The 21,274-nt window shown below is 40.6% G+C and overlaps 1 protein-coding gene across 1 annotated transcript in view; it reads right to left on the bottom strand.

Annotated features, from left to right (window-relative positions):
• Positions 1-18,755: 18,755 nt before the first annotated feature.
• Positions 18,756-21,274, bottom strand: part of rtn4r (reticulon 4 receptor) — a 46,653-nt gene continuing 44,134 nt past the window's right edge. The window contains exon 2 of the mRNA XM_073466576.1: positions 18,756-20,744. Within this exon, the coding sequence (XP_073322677.1) occupies positions 19,363-20,744 (1,382 nt within the window). The 3' untranslated portion in view covers positions 18,756-19,362. The remainder of the gene's footprint in view (positions 20,745-21,274) is intronic.

The raw sequence follows: 21,274 nt of genomic DNA, 5'->3' as shown, positions 1-21,274 counted from the left end.
TTCTCACTATAAAGGTGTGTCCAGCACTTGCCATGTTGACGCACACAGACTCACAAGGTGACAACATTACCAGCAGATGCTGTTGCGGCTGTTAATAAATTCTTATTGTAGCACAAAGCACAGCTTAAATGAACATTAAGTACTGACCTTCTGTACTGACCTCTTTGGCAACCAGCTGGATTTACTATATCAATACAACTAATCTCCTCCTACACGAGTCTCCAACACAGCAACCTCAGACCCGTCACATCCTCTCGGTTCACCCTGTAATTGACTTTAACAACAAACCAGCAGGAGAGAGGAAAATGTTGTACTACATTATGTTAAAAGGCTTAAGAATGAGGCTTTAAATGAAATGAGCAGTCAAAACTGTGTGAGTGAGTGTGTGTGTGGAGTGCATTGGAGAGTGTATGTGTGTGTGGGTAGAGTGGGGGTGTGAGTGCCTTGAAATTCCACAGAGCACACACTTTTTATTCCTACTTTTGAAGGCCAGAAATCTCAACACCCGGTAATGGTTGAGTTCATTGGTATTGATCAAACAGCCCCATTAGCGCTGTCCCCCTTCAACATATATTAAAAACATTTGGTGCGATGGGGCAGTAAAAATCATACTTATCGCCTCTGAAAGGAGCTTCCAATTGCCGGAAAGGGGACTTTTAGTGGCGTCAAAGCTTACAAGTTGAATAACCTCCCTGAGAAAGGCTCTCTGGAAAATGAAGATCTCAGTGGGAAGTTGGTGAACTCACTGGGCCTTCCTCACGTGAACTAAAGTTTCTTGTCCTCAGAAGTGTGTGACAAATGTTGCCTGTCAACATCCTCCGTACATTATCATTAGAGATGCTTTTTTTCCCTCTGAACTCTGAGGTCATGTTAAGGATAAAGATGGCTGTGATATTTTGAGTCTGTTCTTAGTATTTTCAGTATTTTGCTGTCAGCTACTGTCAGTAACGTTTATGATGAAAAGGGAACATGACAGCTGTTCTTTTTGCTTTGGCCCCGGACGAACTATTCTGTCATGCATATTGTTTGAGCAGGACTCAACCCATTTAACATCATGTCCGTCATGTATCAAGGCTTGAGCATTTTGGAAGAAATGTCTCAATGCACGCTTCTTCACTTGTATAAAGAAATCCACTGATCTGATCTCGCCAAGTTTTTTGTTTTGTTTTTTTTTTTTGTCTTCTGTAAAACAGTTTCAATATGAGTCTGGCTTATACTCCCTTAGCTGTCTGTGTGTAATAGCTCCGGCTCAAATAGGGGTAATGTATGCATGCCTCTGAAACAATCAGTCTTGTTTATCCAGAGCCCTTGAACCTCCAGGATCAGAAAGTTTCTGCAATGAATTCTGATTTGCTAAATCCCTGTCCAATTTATTGCCTCAACTCTGCACAAACATCAAAACAAACTCTCTCCTTTTTTGTGCCACCAGCTGTTAGATTTGGGTGAGAAGAACAGAAAGAAAGGGTTGGATGATAGAGACATGGAGGATTCACAATTTGTTTATTAATGTCTCTTTCCTCCTCACCCTGTCTCGGGCTCCCTCCCCTTCATTTCCTCTATCCTCAAAAATCTGCATCTGCACTGCGGCGCTTGCTAGCTGTGGGGGAACAGTAAAATTTTGATCGAGACCTTCAAGGCTGCCTTAGCAGGTGGAATCATTTGAAAGTTTCCTTGGTTGAGTCTCCTGCCACACTCAAGAGTTATATTTGGTGTTAGTGAAATTCTCTTTCCTGAATGTCTATGAAGTTGTTATACGGAGATGGAGCAGTGTGGGTTGGGAGCAGCGGATGCATAATTTGTATCTCAGGTGCTCGTTGAAGTACACTCACTTGGCTGGAGTCACAGCTTTGCCCAAAGTGTAAAATCTCAGTGTATGGTGCATCTGTCCTTTTTCTGCCTTTAATGAAAGTAGATGGAAAATGGGATCAAAAGAGTCAGAATTAGTGCTTGGGTCGTGATTAATCACCCAAAGCCACGGTTGCTGTTTGGACATCTGCTTACTTGTTATTGTCTCTAATTAAAACAATAAACAATTAGTAATGCAAATCTGCATCCATTTGGATTTTTGGGCGGGGAGCAAAAATACATTTGCATGACATGTAGCCTGATTGTGATCTGCATATATTGAAGAATAAAATTAATTATTCTCCACACTGGGAATGTTAATTTTTTGTTGTTTTCCCAGTTGTTTGGTATTATCCAGACAATGGGAGCTCCTGGAACTCCTACCCATCAGCCACATAACAGGGATTTCAACTGATTGTTATTGCCATGTTATGCCATTGTTGAGAAAGCACTGCCGGACACATATGCAGTTATACCACGGTTGTTTGGCTCAGTGTCAAAAAATAACTGTACGTGGCATAAAGAAGGGTCTTTGTTGATGCTACGTATGTTTACCACGATCACCATCTAAGTGTGTTGGCATGCTAACATTAGCGTATTAGCACAAAACACATATAGTAAAGCTCTAGCTGCTGCTGCTTTAATCATTAATTCTCTGTGGAGATTCTAACCCGCACCACAGAACCCCACATAAAACATCTTTAAGTGCGAACACCAAGAAGATATCAATGCCAGATAGACCTTCAAAACTAGGAGGAAGGATTAAATGATGCATGGCTACAGTCTGCAAAGTGAAGGCAAGAGAACGAGCAGGTGAGACAGGGGGCAAATGTCAATAAAGTTGAAGTTCTCATACCAAGTGGAGTCAATTTTGGAAGCAAATTTCATCTTCTTGGGACATGTTTAATCCATTTTCAACTCCTAACTGAGCAGAGCGGAGGGCTTGAGCAAGCGCAGGGACAAGTGACATCAGGCCAGGTAATTTGCGTACGCTCACCTTTGCCTCTGGGCAGGGTTGCCAGGTACCCCGACACACATCTCACAAGAAACTTAACTTAAAACTTAAAAATAGGGTGACTCCAGTGAAAATCAGGACTGTGGCAGGTATGTGATGGCCTTTGATTAAACTTTAAAAAGGGTCACTATGTACTTTTGGAGAAGAAGTTCAAACTCAGAATTGTAATATTTACAATATTAATGAAGTAATAATAAACTGAGACATATTTTTTTTTTCATTACTGAATAAATAAGCTGTTCTCAATGGAAAATACGATCCCCAGAACACTGTTTGAAGCTAGAAAGATGACAGAGTCTGGCAAAAGTAAAACAGCATGAAATCATGTTGTCCTTTAAGTTCAGTGTGTTTATTCAGTCCTGAAAATGAAGAGTTTGTTTATTTAGTTTGTAAGCATAAAAAAGTGCACTTTTTTACAAAAGAAACATGAATGTCTCTTGAGTAGTCAAAACATTTATGTCACGATGAGAGCAGAGGAGGTGGACCCAAATGCAGAAGACGGCAGACAGAAATGTCAGTGGATGAAGCTTTTTAGGGGCCAAGGGCTGGAACAGGCAAACACGGCAGGATCAGGGAAACACAATAGCAGGACCGGGAAACACCAGCATGATCACAGAACCTCAGCAGATGACTCGACAATGCCTGAACAAAAGACTAGACTTAAATCCAAACTAAACTAACGAGGGGATGAAGTGCAGGTGGAGTAGGGCGGATAAACACAGGTGAGGGTAATGAATGGAAAAACACTAGAAACAGGGACGGGGCTGATATTCTGCAAAAACACTGGGAGGAGGGAAGGCTAATGAAGGAGCTGCAGTGCAGGTGTGAAGGGAAAGTAGACTGGGGAGGGACTCAGGTAACAGGGCCGGGCTAATTAAACAGATACAAGACAGGTGTGGAGGGAGTGTGGTGAGGAGAAGAGAACAATGGAAAAAGAGCAAAAGACATCAGAAAAACCTAGAAAACACCCATAAAACACACATACAATGAAGCTAAAATGACAGGACCACGGCAATTTAAAATGAAAAGCAAACACTTTGACCTGTTGGGCGTGTTAGTCATTAGGATTCACCTATAGGGGAACATGTATGTCTGTACTAAATGTATGGCAACCCATCTAATAGTTGTTGAGATATTTCAGTCTGGACCACAGTGGTGGTGCTGACTGAGTAACAGACCAGATTTCCAATCCAAAGTGCCCCAGGCATGGCAATGAAAGACCTTATGGCCTATAGGATTTAGAATAAAATGTTAATATTTAGCACAAAAGCTGTGATGTATATTCTACTAACACTCTCTTTAACTTTGAATTACAGCCTTCCCCTGCAAGAACTTTCTAACAAGCTTCAATTCATTTGGCACTTGGTTTGATCTTGTGCCAGGCCCTGTGTGTCAGATGTTTTGGATGAGATTCAACAACCTTTTTGATCTAAAGATGGTAATGGCTGTATATAGACTAGAAAATTCAGGAGGAGCATGTAATTATTCTTCTCCTCACAAATTTCAGTGTTTCCCTTTAACATTCAGGAGCAACTTTGCATATTTCTCATTTCCCTTTTTTTTTCTTCCCCCCGCTAAGCCATCTAGATACAACATTTGACACCCTAGTAGACTAGATAACCCTGAAGGAAAAATGCAGCTAAAGAGGAGAAACTCCGGCTGTGAAGTGATATACTGCATATCAGTCTATACAAAGCTCTCAGATTACGCTTTTTAATCACATATCCACACCAGCAGGGCATTAGGTGGTGGATCTCATTGCAATGACGAAGCATTGCATTAGGACGTCGGTTGTGTGGGATATTCCATCACTAAATTTTCCCCGGGTTGTCCAGAAGCCCTCTCTGCTGCCGAGTTTATCATAACAGCTTGAGAGTAGATGACCCGCCAGATGTTTGTAATCTCACACCGAGAAGCTTGTGACTGGGGTCGCAATCAGATAAGGGAGCATAGGAAGGGATTATAAATGGTGACAGTGGGGAAAAAGGCTATAGATTCCACCATAATCGCTGATAGATGCCGAATGTCCTCTTTCACCCCCATGACAGGCTACTTAGGGCTATGCCAGCCCAATATCTGATCTATATGCCTGCAGCGTATCTTAAAAAAAACACCCCTCATCATTATGTTGGTGCAGCTGCGAGGAAAGTGAGTGAATTTAGAGCTCACACACGAGGTGCAAGCTCATTTCTTACTGCTAGTTTGTAAGGCCCCATTGAGAGTGTATGGTTGTGTGGGCAGGTTAATGATATCAGCTCGAGAGTAGTTTTTAATCACGAACAGACTAATGAGATAGGTTGGGCTGGAGTCACTCCAGCAGATAAACAGCATCACAAGTCGCTCCCTCCCTCTGTTGCCCCCTTTCTATATTTTTCTTTCCGCTTTCTTCGCCGTCTAAACCCAAGAATGAGGAGATTTAAAAGAACCTGAGTGAGTGAGAACACAATGGCGCGGATTAATAGGAATCAGTCATATTTACAGGAGTGCACAGCAGGACAGATTCACCCTGTGGCGAGGCACGGGCAGGTTTTTGGCAGCGGAGGAGCAGAATTGCAAGCCAGTCCAAGAATTACAAACATGTCCTGACTGCTTTTGACAGAAAGAGGTCTGTTTGTTTACACACACCTACAAATACATAAATACATATTAATGATGGCATTAGCAGGATTTAAGGGTGGGGAAAAAATGCAAAATGCTCTGGTCAATTGACGTTAAAGGAACATCGTCATTCATTCATAGAGTTATTCATTGTAAATCAATGGAAGAAAATAGATCCATTAGCGTTTTTCTACTGTTTTTGCGACTGTGAATCTGTGCTGTGCTGTAGGGAACGGAAACTCCTTCTCTTTCTTTTTTTCAAACTCCTCAGTACAGAAACATGTTTCACTCCATTAGAGAGTGAAAATTGGACGCATGGAAGTGTAAAGAATTGGACATCAGTCCCCCTAAGCCCCTGAGGTACATCAAGAAATGTTGGCTCACCAAGCTCTCACAGTTAAGAGCATGTTCTGCCTGTGAAGATGGCTCCCCAGAAGAGAGTACATTAATGCAACATGTTACTCCGCACCAACTGAGTCCTGTGTTATATTCAATCCTGCAACTTTGAGAGGTGGCTGGTCCTGATGAAAGGATTCCCACTTTCTAATCCAGGAGGAGTCCTATATAAAGAGGAATAATCTGTGACATTTTCATACAAATAGATTATCTTTATGGTACTCGCTATGCCCTACTGGGAAATACTTGGTGATTCAACTATATGTTTACATATATTGCATTTGCTATTTTAAACATCCAGTGATGGAAGCAATGGTGCAAAGAGGTACTCAAATTTAATTTACTTAAGTAGCAATACCACAATGTAAGTATTTTTACATAATACTCTGTTACAAGTTACTGTTCCAAGTCCAGCTTTCAAAATCTTACTTACTTAGTAAAAGTTCAGTTAGGCCCATTTCAGAATAATGTATTTTATATTAATGGATTATAATTATTGATGCATTCATGTTTTCATTACTCTTTAATTAATTAAAATACTTAAGATACTCCCAGTAGCTTAATCTATAATAATACATCCATTTTTTAGTTGAATTGTATTCTACATTAATAATCTGAATGTACAAAGTAGCTAACAAATATAGTTTTTTAAATAAATGCAGTGGAGTAGTAGCAGTATAAAGAAGCAGAAAATGGAAATACTCAAGTGCAAATACTTTAAAATTGTACATAGTCTCAGGGTTGGGGGGGTCTGAGACTGGTTGATTACTTTGTAACATTGGACAACGAGTGTGTGTTCTGAAAGAATCCACACTTTGTGTATTTGGTTTCACTTCTTGTTTGTTTTAATTGTAATCATGTTAGTAATCCCCCCTTTTTACAAAATGTCTGTCATGAAATCATGTCTTTTTTTTCTGTAACTTTAACTGAATAGTTACCCTTTTTGTATCCTAATTACATAATCCTGTTACATGTATTCCGCTACTCCCCAAGCATGCTTGGTAAATGTACTTGTTTACATCCCAGCACTGGTTGATAGTCAGGAACAGACTATTTACTGTACACGGCAACAACAAAAATAAACAGAGGAACTGGGTTACAGGCATGAGCAACGATGTGGCTGATTTATTCCTTTTCAGTGAAGCGCTCCTCTGACAGAGGCACAAAAATCAACATGAAGGAAAGCTTTGTACTTCATGAACTCTGTTCCCCTCACCTGTGTTCACCTCACTCACTATTTCCATCGCTATATTCTTTCTAAACATAGGAGGTATGTTTTGTTTTTTCCTGACATCAACATGAACTTTCTGTCTGTAGTGGCAGTCCAATCTAAAGTTTGGGTAAATCAACTATCCATCATGTGCAGAGAAGACACCTGCAAGGTGATGGAAGTCTGTTGCTGTCAATCACTTACCCTCCGTGTGAATGACTGACTTCTTCTCTGTCACTTCGAAAACACTCCAAGTTGGGCAAACGCCGTGATCCTGAGGCTGTGTTTGCTGCAAATTTTGTTAAGACGTCAATGTTTTTGTCTAAATTAATATTCATTATACATCAAAAGTGGTTTTGTATCGTCATGGGGATATTTTTCTTTCAGCTGCTCCATGTCAGAGGTGCCTCTGCCCATCCTCCCTTGTTTGATTTGCTGCATTGACCGTTGTGGTCAACAGGGAGTGGATATTTCAGTAATGTTAAGATGTAGACTGCAGCTCCTGCAAGATACAATTACTCTTTTTGTGTCCTACCGCAGAAACACGCAGTGTCACAGATTTATGTACTGAGCTCTGCGTTTAATTCCTGATCAGACAAGGAAAGGAGCACCACTTCCAGGAACTGAGGCTGCTTCAGCAAACAATACAAGGAAAAACGCATCATGGTGCTGGCAACACTGTTTGAGGGACAAACATTGTTTTTTTTTCGATGCAAAACGCTCCCAGCTAGAACCATTTAACACCAAAGATGTTGCATAAGGAAATTAATTTTTAAAAAAGAAATAATAAATCCATACATAAGTACACGATTTTGCTTCTCACTTCATCGCTTTACATTCACTGGTTTGTGTTTGTGTGTTACGTCACAGCGGATTAACCGCTCAGAGTGCTGGTGGGTGTTTTTTCTGTAGGCGTGGTGTGAGTCCTGCTCTCAGATTGTCGACATTTGGTTTGGAGCAGATTATGTTACTCTGCGTGTGCTGTTGTGCCATGAGGATAACCGCACATCAGCTGAAATTGTGGCACAAACTGGCATGTAACTGGGTGATGAGGGGCCCTGGGTTATACAGTGTGTGTGAGAGAGACAGACAAACAGGAAAAAGAGATGAAGCACATGCATATATGGTCAGCTTTATTCTTTTTAATCATATTAAGTTGGATCATTAGATGGACCCATTTACACAGTCCTTTCATGAGGTGTACGGGACCAAATCCCATTGGATATCAGCCTAATCTACAGCAAAAGCTCTGCAGCCTCCACTTGCAGCTTTAGAGGGGGCTCTGTGTCTCTCAGCGCAGGCCTGGGTATGAACATACTGTACGTGCTGCATTAATTTGACCGAATTAGGATTGAGAACAAATTGCTACTCTACATTCCCAAATCCAGACGTGATTGAGAAATAATGAGCAGCTCAGCCCACATAAATGGTTCACAAGATTATCCCCCTCTGAATTATACAGCTCACCTCTCTCCTGGCCAAGAAGTCAGATAGTTTCATAAAAGAGTACGGCGTTATTGGACACATCAAGTCCAGAGAAAGCCTTGGTGTGAGACAGATAGGACCGTTTCATCAAGCAAATGTTGTCAGCAATGATCTCAATCTAACAATAATACTTCCGCTCTGATATTTCGGGGAATGTTATCCAATCTTGTGTCCAAAGCATCACATTCTGCATCATTTACAGTGCAGTGCAATCATTGTGATAGCCCCGTAGACTTTGACCTTCCCCTGATGGTGAAAGCATCATTCTCAGTCCACTCCCGTGGAAAAACGCTCAAAGATTATCCCCTAGCAGCATTTCACGCTATGATAGCGCTAATGGCAAAAATAGAATCATGATCCTCATCGTTTAAAAGAGGATCAGGATGAAGGTCCTGCTGATATGACCTTTCGAGTGTGTTCTGGGGGCTAAAGCCAATACAGTCGCAAGAGTTGGATCACGAGACCACTGAAATTTGTGATGGTTTGATGGAATTACAAGATTTCAGCCCTTATGTTTATCATGGGCCTCACTGGCATAGGGTATGAAATTCCAGTTTCAGGGTGAAGGTCCTGCTGATATGACCTTTCGAGTGTGTTCTGGGGGCTAAAGCCAATACAGTCGCAAGAGTTGGATCACGAGACCACTGAAATTTGTGATGGTTTGATGGAATTACAAGATTTCAGCCCTTATGTTTATCATGGGCCTCACTGGCATAGGGTATGAAATTCCAGTTTTGAAGTTCAGACTCCATGCTTCATACAGGTGTGTCAAGTCATCTGTTGTGTTATCAGCGTTTTGCCAGGATTCTGAATAATCAGAGTCCGGGCCATCACACAGAAACAATGAAATACACCACACAGTTGATGCGTACATTGCAGCCTAAAGCTTAAATTTGTGCAGCCAGTACATGGACTGTGTAAATCAAGTAAACCAGAGGTGAAATGTGAGCCTGTTGTACAATTTGTACAAATGCTTTAATCAAAAATAAAACAAATGATATGGTAAATGTATCATTTAACTTACAGTAATATAACCTGGACTAGTTTACCATAGTATTTAATGAGTTAAAGAATGTTTCAACATTTTAGGAAATAACTTTATTTGCTTCCTGGCGGAGCCTTAGAAGAGGAGATTGATACCAGTCTCAGGCAGAAGCCAGTTATCTTAGTGAATCCTGGAAACTGACAGTTTTACAGTGGGTCATGTGCCGGACTATTTCTTGGCCAGGCACAATAGCTTCCTGAAGTCTGCACAGAGCCAAGAAACAATCGTTTTTGGTTTTTGTATGAATTGTATTTTGTAAGCTTTACGAGGTGAATGTTTTTCTGTTTGGACAGAGCTAGAGCATCTGTTTTCCCCCATTTTCCAGTCTTTGTGCAAAGCTAACTGGCTGTAGCCTCACATTTAGACAGGCATGAGAATGATATCAATCATCTCATCTATTCTCAGCCAGAAAGCAAATAAGCAAAAAATGTCGAACTTGTGCTTTAAAAAGCCAGGCTTAGGAGCAGATAGAAAAGCCACGACGAGTAATTTAAGAAGCCTCACGCTGTCTGATGTAACTTTTTGATTCTGATGAATGACTCAATTTGCTTAAAACACTCAACTTGTAGATGTTAATCATACTTTTTTCAATTCATCCGACCTCGGTTAATTTTCATGCGGTGTTTACAAATGCTGAAAATGTTTAACAGCTTCAAAACACATCAAACAACTCGTTTGAGAGGCCGATCCTTACAGACGTTATTCAAAGAGACTCTCCAAGCATGAATTATATAGTATGTACGCTGGTTGAGAAAGGTGAGCAAGAGGATGAGCGGTAGAGAGTGACAGAAATAAATAGGTGGAGATACAGAGGGAATCGGAGTGAGATTTGATAGAAAGAGAGCGTGATAGCGTCGGAGCGTTTAGTATGCAGAACGGAACGCAAACACTTTTAGCCCTTCTGTCGAAGTCTGGGACTCCTCTGCAGTGAGCGGTCTAAACTTTCTCACATAAGCCTTCGCCTCGAGCCAAGAAATCAAATATTTCAGTCACATTCACTGAAGCTAAGGGAAAAAAAAGAGCCTTATTACTTATGATCAAAGGTTGGTGTTTTCTGGAGGAGACATGGAGCGTCTGCTAGAATTTGCATTAGGAGTTGAAGGCGGGTCATTTCCAGTGAATAGAGAGACATCCAGAAGCAGGCGGGGATTCGTTGTTTTCCCTGCTTTTAAGCTCACTTCCTTTGAAGAAAGTTTACATGCGTAAACAGAGCTACATGAAATCCTGATATGTGTATTAGGAATGAAATGTTAAATCTCTATCTCCAGGTTAAGTCGCGTGAATATGTCACCTGTGAAGGAAGGTTTTTTGTTACATCGTTGACTGCCACACTCAATGTTGCGTTTTGCAGGTTTTTCTGAAATTATGAGAATATAAAGATACATGTTAAACAAAGTGTGATATGAATAAACACAAATAAATTCTAAATTCAATGATTAGTTAAGTGATCTTCTAGATCAGTGTTTTTCAATCCTGGTCCTGTTGGTTCCTGCCCTCTATGTTTTAGATGTTTCTCTGCCCCAACAAAGCTGATTCAAATGAATGAGTCGTTATGAGGCTTCGGCGGAGCTCGATGGCAAGCTGATCATTTGAATCAAGTGTGTTGGGGCAGGGAAACATCAAAAATATGCAGGGCAGGGGCCAGTTTTTTTCTTTTTTAAAGTTTAAATAATAGAAAAACTGACTCAATGTACAAAGGCCTTAAATGTGTAAGAGCGAAGAGAGAGAGAGAGACGAGGGAGCGAGAAAGAGAGCGGGGGAAAAAGGAGGAGTGTGAGTATGGCACAGGAAAAAAGAAAATACAAATAAAATATTAATAATAGTAATAATCATGCTGAGGAAAGGCAGTGAACTTGGACTTGGGCCCCACTGGGAAAGCACTCAATCTGGTCGGCCTTTCGCGTCTGGCTTGGTCTACAATATTTTTGTAATTATTGTTTCCCTCTTATAGCATGACCCCTCTTCTCAAACCATTTCCCTTTTCATTTACTCCCTTTACACTACTGTAAAGGGGAAACAAAAAACAGGCATTGGTCATTACAGCAAATGCCCCCAAACAACGTTCCTTTTTAAAGTCAAGCTGCAAAGCCCTCTAGCATCTGTAGTAATTGTGACTGTGGCCAATGGGGAGCAAAAAAAAAAAAAAAAAAAAGGGTCAGGTGACATTTCTATAGAGTTAAAGTCTGCATGGGGAGGACATGGAGGTAAACATGGGACTTTGGAGACTACTGTTCATTTCTAATTACCTACTGTCAATGGAGGTTTCTATTAACAATGATTGTTCCCTAACCTTAACCAAGTGGTTATTATTGCAAGCATGAAGAAGAAAGTCCCACAACTTAACAAAACATAGCAAAGTAATCATTTCAACGCAAACATTTTAACACCAGTTTAGTCCTTTAAATAAAAACCATGCTCTTCCCATCAGAAGCTGGCCCATCAGGCAAATCCATCAGACTGCCCTCAATCTTCACAGAAAGACAGAAGCACCACCAATCTAAGAATGGGATAGTTAGATGATGCACTGTTATTTTATATTACACTATTATCATTTTTCCTGAGTTTTGTCACCCATCTCCACCATTTTCCCCTTCAGCCAATCACATGCCGGCTGCTGTTAGCTAGCTCATGTGTTAACGCGTCAACTTTCCACAGGGAAAGACACTGCACTCTCTTTTAGCCCATCTTGTTGCAGTGAAGATAATAAAGAAATAGCATTTGAGTCCACTGTTAATAATTTATTGAATTAATTTCATAATGTGTCGGTGAATTTTTAAATATATTCCTGTATTAATGAGATTATTCCATAATGTTTTATTTATGCATTTAATATTTGCTATTTTGGAGTATTAAGCAGCTGGGCTGTGCACTCTGTGAGTATTACTAGGTCTACATGGTTTCTGAGCAAATTACAATGGAAAGCTTACAACTGCTGTGGCGGGTTCACATCTCCTTGACTTTTCAGTTTAAATCAGTCAGTCAGTGTGACTCTAACACTCTAACACTCTAACATCTGCCTCTCTGCTGGAAAAGCTTAGGGTTGAGTTGAATGGAGAGCTTTAGTGTGTCATTAGGTCCAACATTTTTTAAAGTTATAGTCAGCAACAATTCAAATTCTGGGGGGGGGAGACCCATTCGCTTCAATTTCCTGATATTAAAATGATTCATTGGATAATATTGAATTGTGTTGTCTTTTATCCACATTCATTATTCACATCAAAATCCAAATCTGATTAAGCAGATTTAACTACAATTTTTGATAGAGACCTATCCCTGATATTATTAAAATATAACAAATGGCTGTTGGTGCATATTGGAAGTATGATTACATGGGTGTCAGCTGCAGAATAACCGCTAAATGCAACATTTTTCTATGCTGATTATTTTCCTTTACCAGGGATTCTTCCACAGCCTGTAGTTATTTTTGATTCCCTGCCAAGATGCTAATGCATTTTGCATCCGGACCCTCGTTGCAGATGGAGGGCCCATAATTAGCTTCATTTCCCTTCATCAGTGCAGAAAGAGGCTAAATCTGTTACTGAGACCAAGAAATACACTCCGACTGAGGGGTGGGTGTCAGTTGTTGCACTGTGATGAGAAAGTTCTTGACGTCCAGCAGGAGCCTGCAGGCTCAGGTCATCGTGTTTCTAGGCACTGTTAAATGGAGCTGTGGCCCCGGCATGGCACTGCTGTCAGACCTCACAGCCTCTGCCGACAACTTAGGGGGCTTGTAAAGAGGCCAGGGCTGATGGGTTTTTAGTCTCCTTGGGCAGCCAGCTGGAAGAAAATTGGAATGATCCTGTGGTGTGTGTGTGCGTGTGTGTGTGTGTGTTATAGTGTCTGTGACAACAAGACACACTTTGAAGGTCCAGAAATATGGGCATATAAGTGTGTAAAAAAGTAAAATAAAAACTTCCTTCTGGCTTGATTGAAACTCCAAACTAACAACATTTGGCAGTTTTTACAGATGGGAAGCCAGTGAGAGATTACATTCATGTCATTGTTCAAGTGAATCCAATTGATTGGTCAGAGCTCCTGAGGGGAGAGTGATCTGGGAGAATCCATGTGCAAAATTACAAAGAAGCTGTGTAAGTGTGGGTAGTTGCTCCAGAGGATGAAATGCAATCTAGGAAGTCCAGTTTGACTTACATCCCTGAGTTTCAAGGTTCATCACATGTAGGAACACTGCACTGACTTTGTAATAGTATAACGCAATATTACAACTGTGTAAAGTTATTACAGCAACAATCATTTTAAAATCCATCTTGTAAGGGAAACTAAAATAACACTGCTCATGTTACAAATGGTGTCAGTCCATTGCATCTGCCTGCCTGGCTCTGCTTGGTTTGACTTGGCACATCAGCCCAACATGGCACGGATTTGCATTTCCTTTACAACAGGGCTACCTGCCTGAGGGTCAATTGATGACGTGCTTGGCTTGTGAAGTGGTCAACAGAGTCGCTGTAAACACTCTTCCTCCCTGCAGCATTATCCAAAAAATCTGCTGACAGAGCACCATTAATTCAGTGGCAAACATGTTTAAATTCCTATACATTTTTCACAGTGAAACTCCTGTTATTTAGTTATTCAAATGCGTTTTATTATGAAGCAGCACAATCAAGAAATGGTGGCTGAAAACAAACAGTAAAATACAGCAGATATCGACAAGTACCGAACAGGGACACTGGAGATAAATAAAAACACCTTTTTTCTCAGGTTTACTGCACAGATATGAGTTGAGTCTCGTAACACACGCTCGATTAAGGGAGAGAAGGGGGTTGTAACGGGTTGGCCATGATTGTGAGATGTCACCGCGGTCCACTTGGAGGTGAACCTACTCCAGAGAAGGTCCATCTTGGGCATGACTTGGCTCAACTCTGCGCAGTAAAACTGGGGATGGAAATGCAAATTGACAGGCTTTTCGTCGTTAAGGACAAGTGTGAGCTCTGAGTGTCAGAGTCATTAGGGAAACTTGTTGTTGGTCCAACCGGCCTTCATGTGGGTTGCTGGGGCTAGGTGAGCCCAGGTGTGAATGGTTGTTAAGCTGTCTGGAGAAGGAACTCAGTACAGCATTGCAGGTGGGTGATAAGTAGTGTAGTAGGCCACCTCCTCTGTTCATAGATGGCCATTCCAGTTTGACATAGATGGATTCCTTTACTCCTCTTTCAAACCATCTGTCTTCTCTGGCCAAGATGTTTACATTGTGCAATTTAACCAACGCACTTGGAAAAATGACCAGTTACCTTTCAAAATCCCCTAATTAAACTTTCTTTTTTAAAAAAAAAATATATAAATGAGTTTGGGTAGCACTGGATAACACCATATCACATCTGTTTTCCAGGGATAATTCTGTACATTAACTCTTTTATACAATATGAACATATAGGCATTATTTGCATGTTTAATTCAAACCATTCATTCTTATTTTCAAAGTGTCACCAAAATATGCACAAAAAACAAGAGTCTGCTATAAATAATTGAAGAGATAAATGGAGGTATAGAGAGACCATAAAATCTCATTATGAAGTATGTGTGAATGTAGAGGAGAAACGTATACTTCAATGTGTGAATGAGACATGATGTACTGGTGAGGGCGGATCCTTGTGTCTTGCCAAATGTTCCAAATGTTATTCATGCTAGGAGGAACTGTAGCTTCCTCTCAGCGTGAGTCTCCTTTTCAAAGTCTGAAATCCACAGGCCTTGTGTTTGCCAGCATGGAAATGCTTCTGATGATCAAGCTAATTTAAAAGTGTGCTCTTGAAGTCGAGACACTTGATGATATTTTTATCGGAGAAGTGCCTTTTAAGTTATAATCCAGGACAAGGACTTCTATTGCAGAACACAGTGGTGATTCCTTCCAGTGCATGTTTGCAAAAAGCATCAGCAGCGATTTCTGCTAAATGAGAAACAGCAGCAGTGATTTGTTTTAAATAAATGGAAAGATATACATGGTAACATGAACAGTGACAGGCAGCATAGCTGAATCACTGATAGTGGAAAAACATGGAGACAGAAACTAATACTTTCTGATGCAACATTTCCAAATGGTTTAGCACTTTCCTTGGAGACAGAAAACCAAAATCTAGGAAAAGGGGAGGTATGTATAACCGCTCCAAATATCAGGCATACCAAAACCTGTTATGTATGTATGTATCTTTATCTAATAAGAATGAACACATGTTATGTATATGTAATGGTAGGAAATGTTAAAATACACACCATGACAGACAATAAAGGGACACGTGTATGGATTTTTTTTTTCATTTTATTTAAAAGGTGCAATATGTGAGAACTGGCCACCTGTTGAATTCATACTCAAAAAAATAGGGGGCAGCATATTGCTAGTGTAACTACTAATTGTTTCTATATGTACTGTAGCTCAGAACACCAGGGGAGTGTCGATGTCTATGCCACTAACACAGGAGCTTTGCATAGGGACAGGCTGGGGCTGGCTGGTTAGCATTCTAACTTAGATAGGTAGATATCACTGCAAAACAGTAATCAAATTCTGTTAATAATTTCTGTTATTTTATGTACAGTTTCAACTAAAATCTTACATATTGCACTTGTAATTCTATTTAGAATATGTTTTAGCTATAAACTAAAAAGCAAACTGCATTAAAAACAAACTCTAGGGAGGTAATAATCACCTCGCATCAACCATTATCCCTATATTTGTATATTTATATAAAAAAAAACATGTAAAATATAAAAGGATCCTTGTTGAACAGAAGCAACAGTTGGTTTTATCTGCAGGATATTGGAAATACACAAAAAAAAACATGAGTTCAGGTTGTTTTGGTCAACTTTCTCTCATTTCTAACATGAGCGGAGGTTTCAAGTGATGGAAAAATGCTAGAGAATTATTGAAAACAACAAAAAAATGTTGGTAACGGCAGCAATGATTGTGATCTTTCTTACATGCAAATGAGTGAATATTTAAAAAGAAAATGCTGTTTGATGAATCTGTTATTAAGATACTGGGTAACACAGTGAAAGTTGTTTTTCAGATATACCACACTTGTCGAACTCATTTCAAGATTAAAGGTGTAGTTGTAAAGTCATTTTAACAGATGAATAGGATCCAGATAGCGAGTGACTGCCTGAGCAGATATACAGTAAAGGTTTGACTGAGTGAGACACAATTACTCTTCTCAGCCTGCAGCTGCTTGTGTAACAGCAGAGGGTAGTGGGACTCTGTTGGAGGAGTCTTGTTGATTTTTCCCTGTTGATTCCTTCTCAAGATCAATATCTTCTCAGGTCCCCTTCAGTCCTCTTACATTCTAGGGTTAATCGACGACAATGGGAAGCTCCGGGGATTTGTGGGGACCCTGCCTTCTAATCCTTTCACTTGGTGTGAGATAAATTGAGGGCTGTTGACAAGATCTTGACTTAATTTGGAGCTGAATATAAGTCTCTACATTATCCTGGCCTGTGGTCACGCCAGCGTGGACCCACCACAGGCAATTCACCCCTGCAGAACTGTATAACAAGGTGACATCTCAAAGCTTAAATTAATTTGTATTCAAATGTTTCACACTGTATTTTCCATGTCAGGGAAGCAGAGCAGTGCTTTATATGACGCCTTGAGGGCCCCTCTGTTCTCAAAGTCACGGTTGTGATGTGAGCAGTCACTTTTTGAATATTCCCACAGCATTTTCATACACTGTTTAATATTTCACTCAAAATTATAAGAGATGTGGCAGTGTGAGTAATATACATAACTAGTTCTAATCATATGCTGAATTTCGTTAAGCCGCCTGGGGCATTTCATTCAACATCGTCACACTGCAGCACGTGCAGCAGTCACTTCAGACTTGTAATATATACAGCATTGAGGGGTGTTGATGTTGGATTGTGACCGTGTTTTAAAATTCATATTAAAGCATACTCATTGATTTGTTTGATCCTTCAGAAAGCCTTAGGAGATTGAACCAAGAAAAGAAGTTGCAACTAATAAAGATCAAACAGAGGCCTGCTAATTTTGATTCACGAGTTATTCTTAGACCAACGGTTCCTTGACCAGAGGATCAAAGTTAAAATGACTACATCAGCTGGAAAGCAGAGGTGAAAAGTTCGAAAATGCAGTGAAGGAGTAATTCATCTCGTCCCTTTTATTACCGCTCTTTATTTCACTGAAACTGAGCAGACACTGCCGGTTTTCTCTGGACTGTGTCGAGCGCTGCGATGCCAATGTCCTGAAGAGGCTGAGGAGAAAACAAACAAAATCTGGATGCCCGAGGTTTGGGAAGAGGCCAGATTTGACAAAGCAGTCAGTCATCACTCTCCCAACAATCCTGAAAACAATGAACACGCCACAGTGGCCCGCCATCTGTTTGGGAGGAGGAATGCTGTTTGGCTCTCAATATGGTTAGTGAGACATAATGTGAGCTGCTGTTATTGCTAAATTCAAAAGCATTTTGTAAATTCAAATGCATTTTGGTACTCATTTAGAGCAGTTTTGCTGACACAATCTTAGAAAATGGTTCCCCTCTAATGTAGTTTTTTTTCCCAGCTCATTAAAATGGTACACCAGCGATGGAGCACAAAAAGATCCTCATGAGCTGCAAGTATGAAGTAGAAGAAGTCCAGTAATTAAACTATAAACTATATATCACTATAAAGTAAGTATTTTTTAATCACTCACTCGTCTTTGATTGCTTTTATGTGATTATTAAGTAAATAAAATGTCCAAAAATTGTTTTTAGAAAAGGTAAAATTTGGCAGTAACCAAATGAATGCCTTAAATTTGTTAGTTTCATCTAACCAACACAGTTCAAAAGCTATAAACAATTATCAGTGTTGTATGTCAATTAAAGAGAAAAAGCAGCAAGCGCTCACATTTTAAGGTCTAGTGCATAGGGTTTAGTGGCACCTAGAGGTGAGGTCATAGATTGCAACGAACTAAACACCCCTCATCACACCCTCTATGTACTCTTTAGAGTCAGCGTTTGTCCTTTTGGGATTAAAGGTTGGGTTGTCCTCCTTCCCAAAGCCTCCGTTTTTGACAAGTTGAGAATTCTTACAAATTAGACCTTTAAGTGTCCTTTCATACTAGAAAATACCACACCATATCAGAGAAAAACTACGAAATAAGAACTTTTATTCATAATATATTCATACTTGTACACAAGTAAAATAAAATGCATATCTATGGTTCCATTGCAATCTCCATAAACAAATTGACAGCATTCTTTTGGTAAATGCTACCCATACACCCTTTCTGTCATGAAAATAGAACTAAAATTGGGGGAGGTAAAACATCTGTTTTTATAAACATAAAAAAACATAACATTACCCAACAAATGCATCACTTTGAATAAATAATGGGGGGAGATCGTTTATCGTCATTAAACGGACCCAACATTCTTTGTGTGCGCTCGGTCTCTGATTTCATGTATTTGTTTTTTTCATTTTTGTCATTTTTTTATTCTTCCGGTGGACTGTCTAAGCAGTAAAAGCTTTTGAGAGGGAAAAAGGAGGAGTCTCCGAAGTGTAGCTTAGACACAGTACAGTTAAGTACATAGAGAACAAACAATTTTGGGCACCAATTCATTATATACATTTGATCTGTAGTGTTCTGTAAAGGCATCCATTTTGTTAAATGTACTCTAACGTCCTCATCATTGTTTGTCCTCACCCATGGTGGGTGAATGTGAATCCCCGCTTTTCAGTCACTGTCTGTTGTAGATGTCACTGCATCTTCTGTTATCATTGTCATGAGCATCAACAATCTTGAGTCCTGTGTTCAGAGTGATACCAGGAGTCCTAAGACATGGCTAGAGATATCCAGATCATGGGAATGAAGAGAAAGCGCAGCACTTGCAAAGTAGATCCCCGGCCTTTGATGCACTGGGTGTCTGATTTGGGCTTTTTGGAGCACTTCTTTTTCTTTTTGTTTGACGCTGTAGATGATTCCAGATTGTCTATAAGGTCCGGGTTTAGGTTTTCCAAAGTCTTGTCCAGGTTGTTGGACAAGGTTCCAAGTGGTCCATCGTTCTGCTTGTTCTGGGTCTCGTTTTTCGTTCGTTCCGGCTCCTTAAATTTAGTCTTAGACATGTTCTCCTTTTCCTTGAGAGGGTTGTTGGTGATTTGGCGGCTCTTGCCAGACAGGATGGAGGACTTGTCATTATCTCCAAGGCAACACCTGGGAATGGTGTCCCCAAGAGGATTTTCAGTGGAAGAGAATTTCCCAGACTGTGCCTTGGAGCTGAAGAGATTCGTCTGGACTTGAGGCGTTTCCACACACCCCTCCAAGTCTTCACTTTTCAGTCGTTTCAGGTCCTTTCCTGCCAGGAACTCGGGAACATTGCACTCCAACTCAGAGCTTGAACCTTTGAAACGTTTGAACCAGTCCCACAAGGTCCTCGCCCGGCAGTCACAGATCCACTGGTTACCATTTAAACGCAAATACTGAAGACCCACCAGTGCGTCCATGGTCTCCCCTGTCAAGACAGTGAGATTGTTGAAGAACAGGAACAGGGATTTCAGCTTACCAAGATCAGTAAAAGCCCTTGGTTGGACATAGATAACTCGGTTCTGGTGTAGCAGCAGCCGATCCAGATTAATTAGGCCTCGAAACATGTTGTCCGTTACTATCTTGATTTTGTTATTGTGCAAGTAGAGATAGGTGAGGTTGGCAAGGTCCAGAAAAGTGTCATCATGCAGGGTAAGAATGTTATTGTCCTGCAGGTAAAGGTACTGTAGGGAGAACATTCCTCTGAAAACCCCAACGGGGAGCTCTGACAGGCCACACCTGTGCAGGTGGAGGGTGTGCAGCTTTGTTAAGCCTCGGAAGGCTGTAGGGCTGATGGTGCGGAGGTTGCTGTTGTCTCCGATGTCCAGTTCCTCCAGTTTTTCCAAGCCGTAGAAGGCTCCAGCCTCGATGTAGCTAATGTTGTTGGAGTAAAGCCAGAGAACAGTGAGATTGTGGCAAGAGCTGAAGCTGGTGGACCTTACCACCGTCAGCTTGTTGCTCTGGAGGAATATCCGCTGGCTCCGCACGGGGATCTCAGTAGGGATGGAAAACAGTCCTTGTTGTTGGCAGGCCACAGTGGGCCTGGGCTCACTGTAGCACACACACTTGGCAGGGCAGCTGTCAGTTTGAGGCACAAGGTTCAGCCACATCACCAGAAACAGGAGTCGCCCCCCTACGGAGACAGATAAAAAGAGAAATCAGTGGATTAGTAAATAATGTATGCAAATAATGAAAGTCACAGTTCTAATATAGCTGCAGAAATCTGTAGAAATAGATGAATTCAGGTCAGAATGTAATATGCTTAAACCTTTGAGAGAACACCCTACAGTTTAATCAGATTGGAGATCATTGGAGAATCAGTGTGATATAGAGCATGAGAGTAGCTCTCTTTAACTGTAGATACAATTCATTTTTAATGTTTTGTATATTTTATACATTTTTTACATTAAGGACACCACTGTTTGAGAATTTAAGCTGACGACACTGCACAAACCGTGAAACTCCCCGGAAAAAAATATTCCAAAACATTTTCCTGTAATTCAGAACATTACTACAGAACAGAGAATCTTCCTCATAATATCCATTCAGCATGCATTTGAACAGTGTTGTTATTTGAATCTAGGGACACATTTCCTTCCTGCTGACGGGAAGACTTCGTTTTAAAATTGAGCGTGTGGCTTTTATGTGGAATTAGCATGCTGT

The sequence above is a fragment of the Pagrus major genome, chromosome 5 (genome assembly GCF_040436345.1).
Source record: "Pagrus major chromosome 5, Pma_NU_1.0".
In the NCBI taxonomy this organism is placed as follows: Eukaryota; Metazoa; Chordata; class Actinopteri; order Spariformes; family Sparidae; genus Pagrus; species Pagrus major.
Note: the sequence above shows the minus strand (reverse complement) of the source record. Positions and strands in the feature narration are given on the sequence as shown.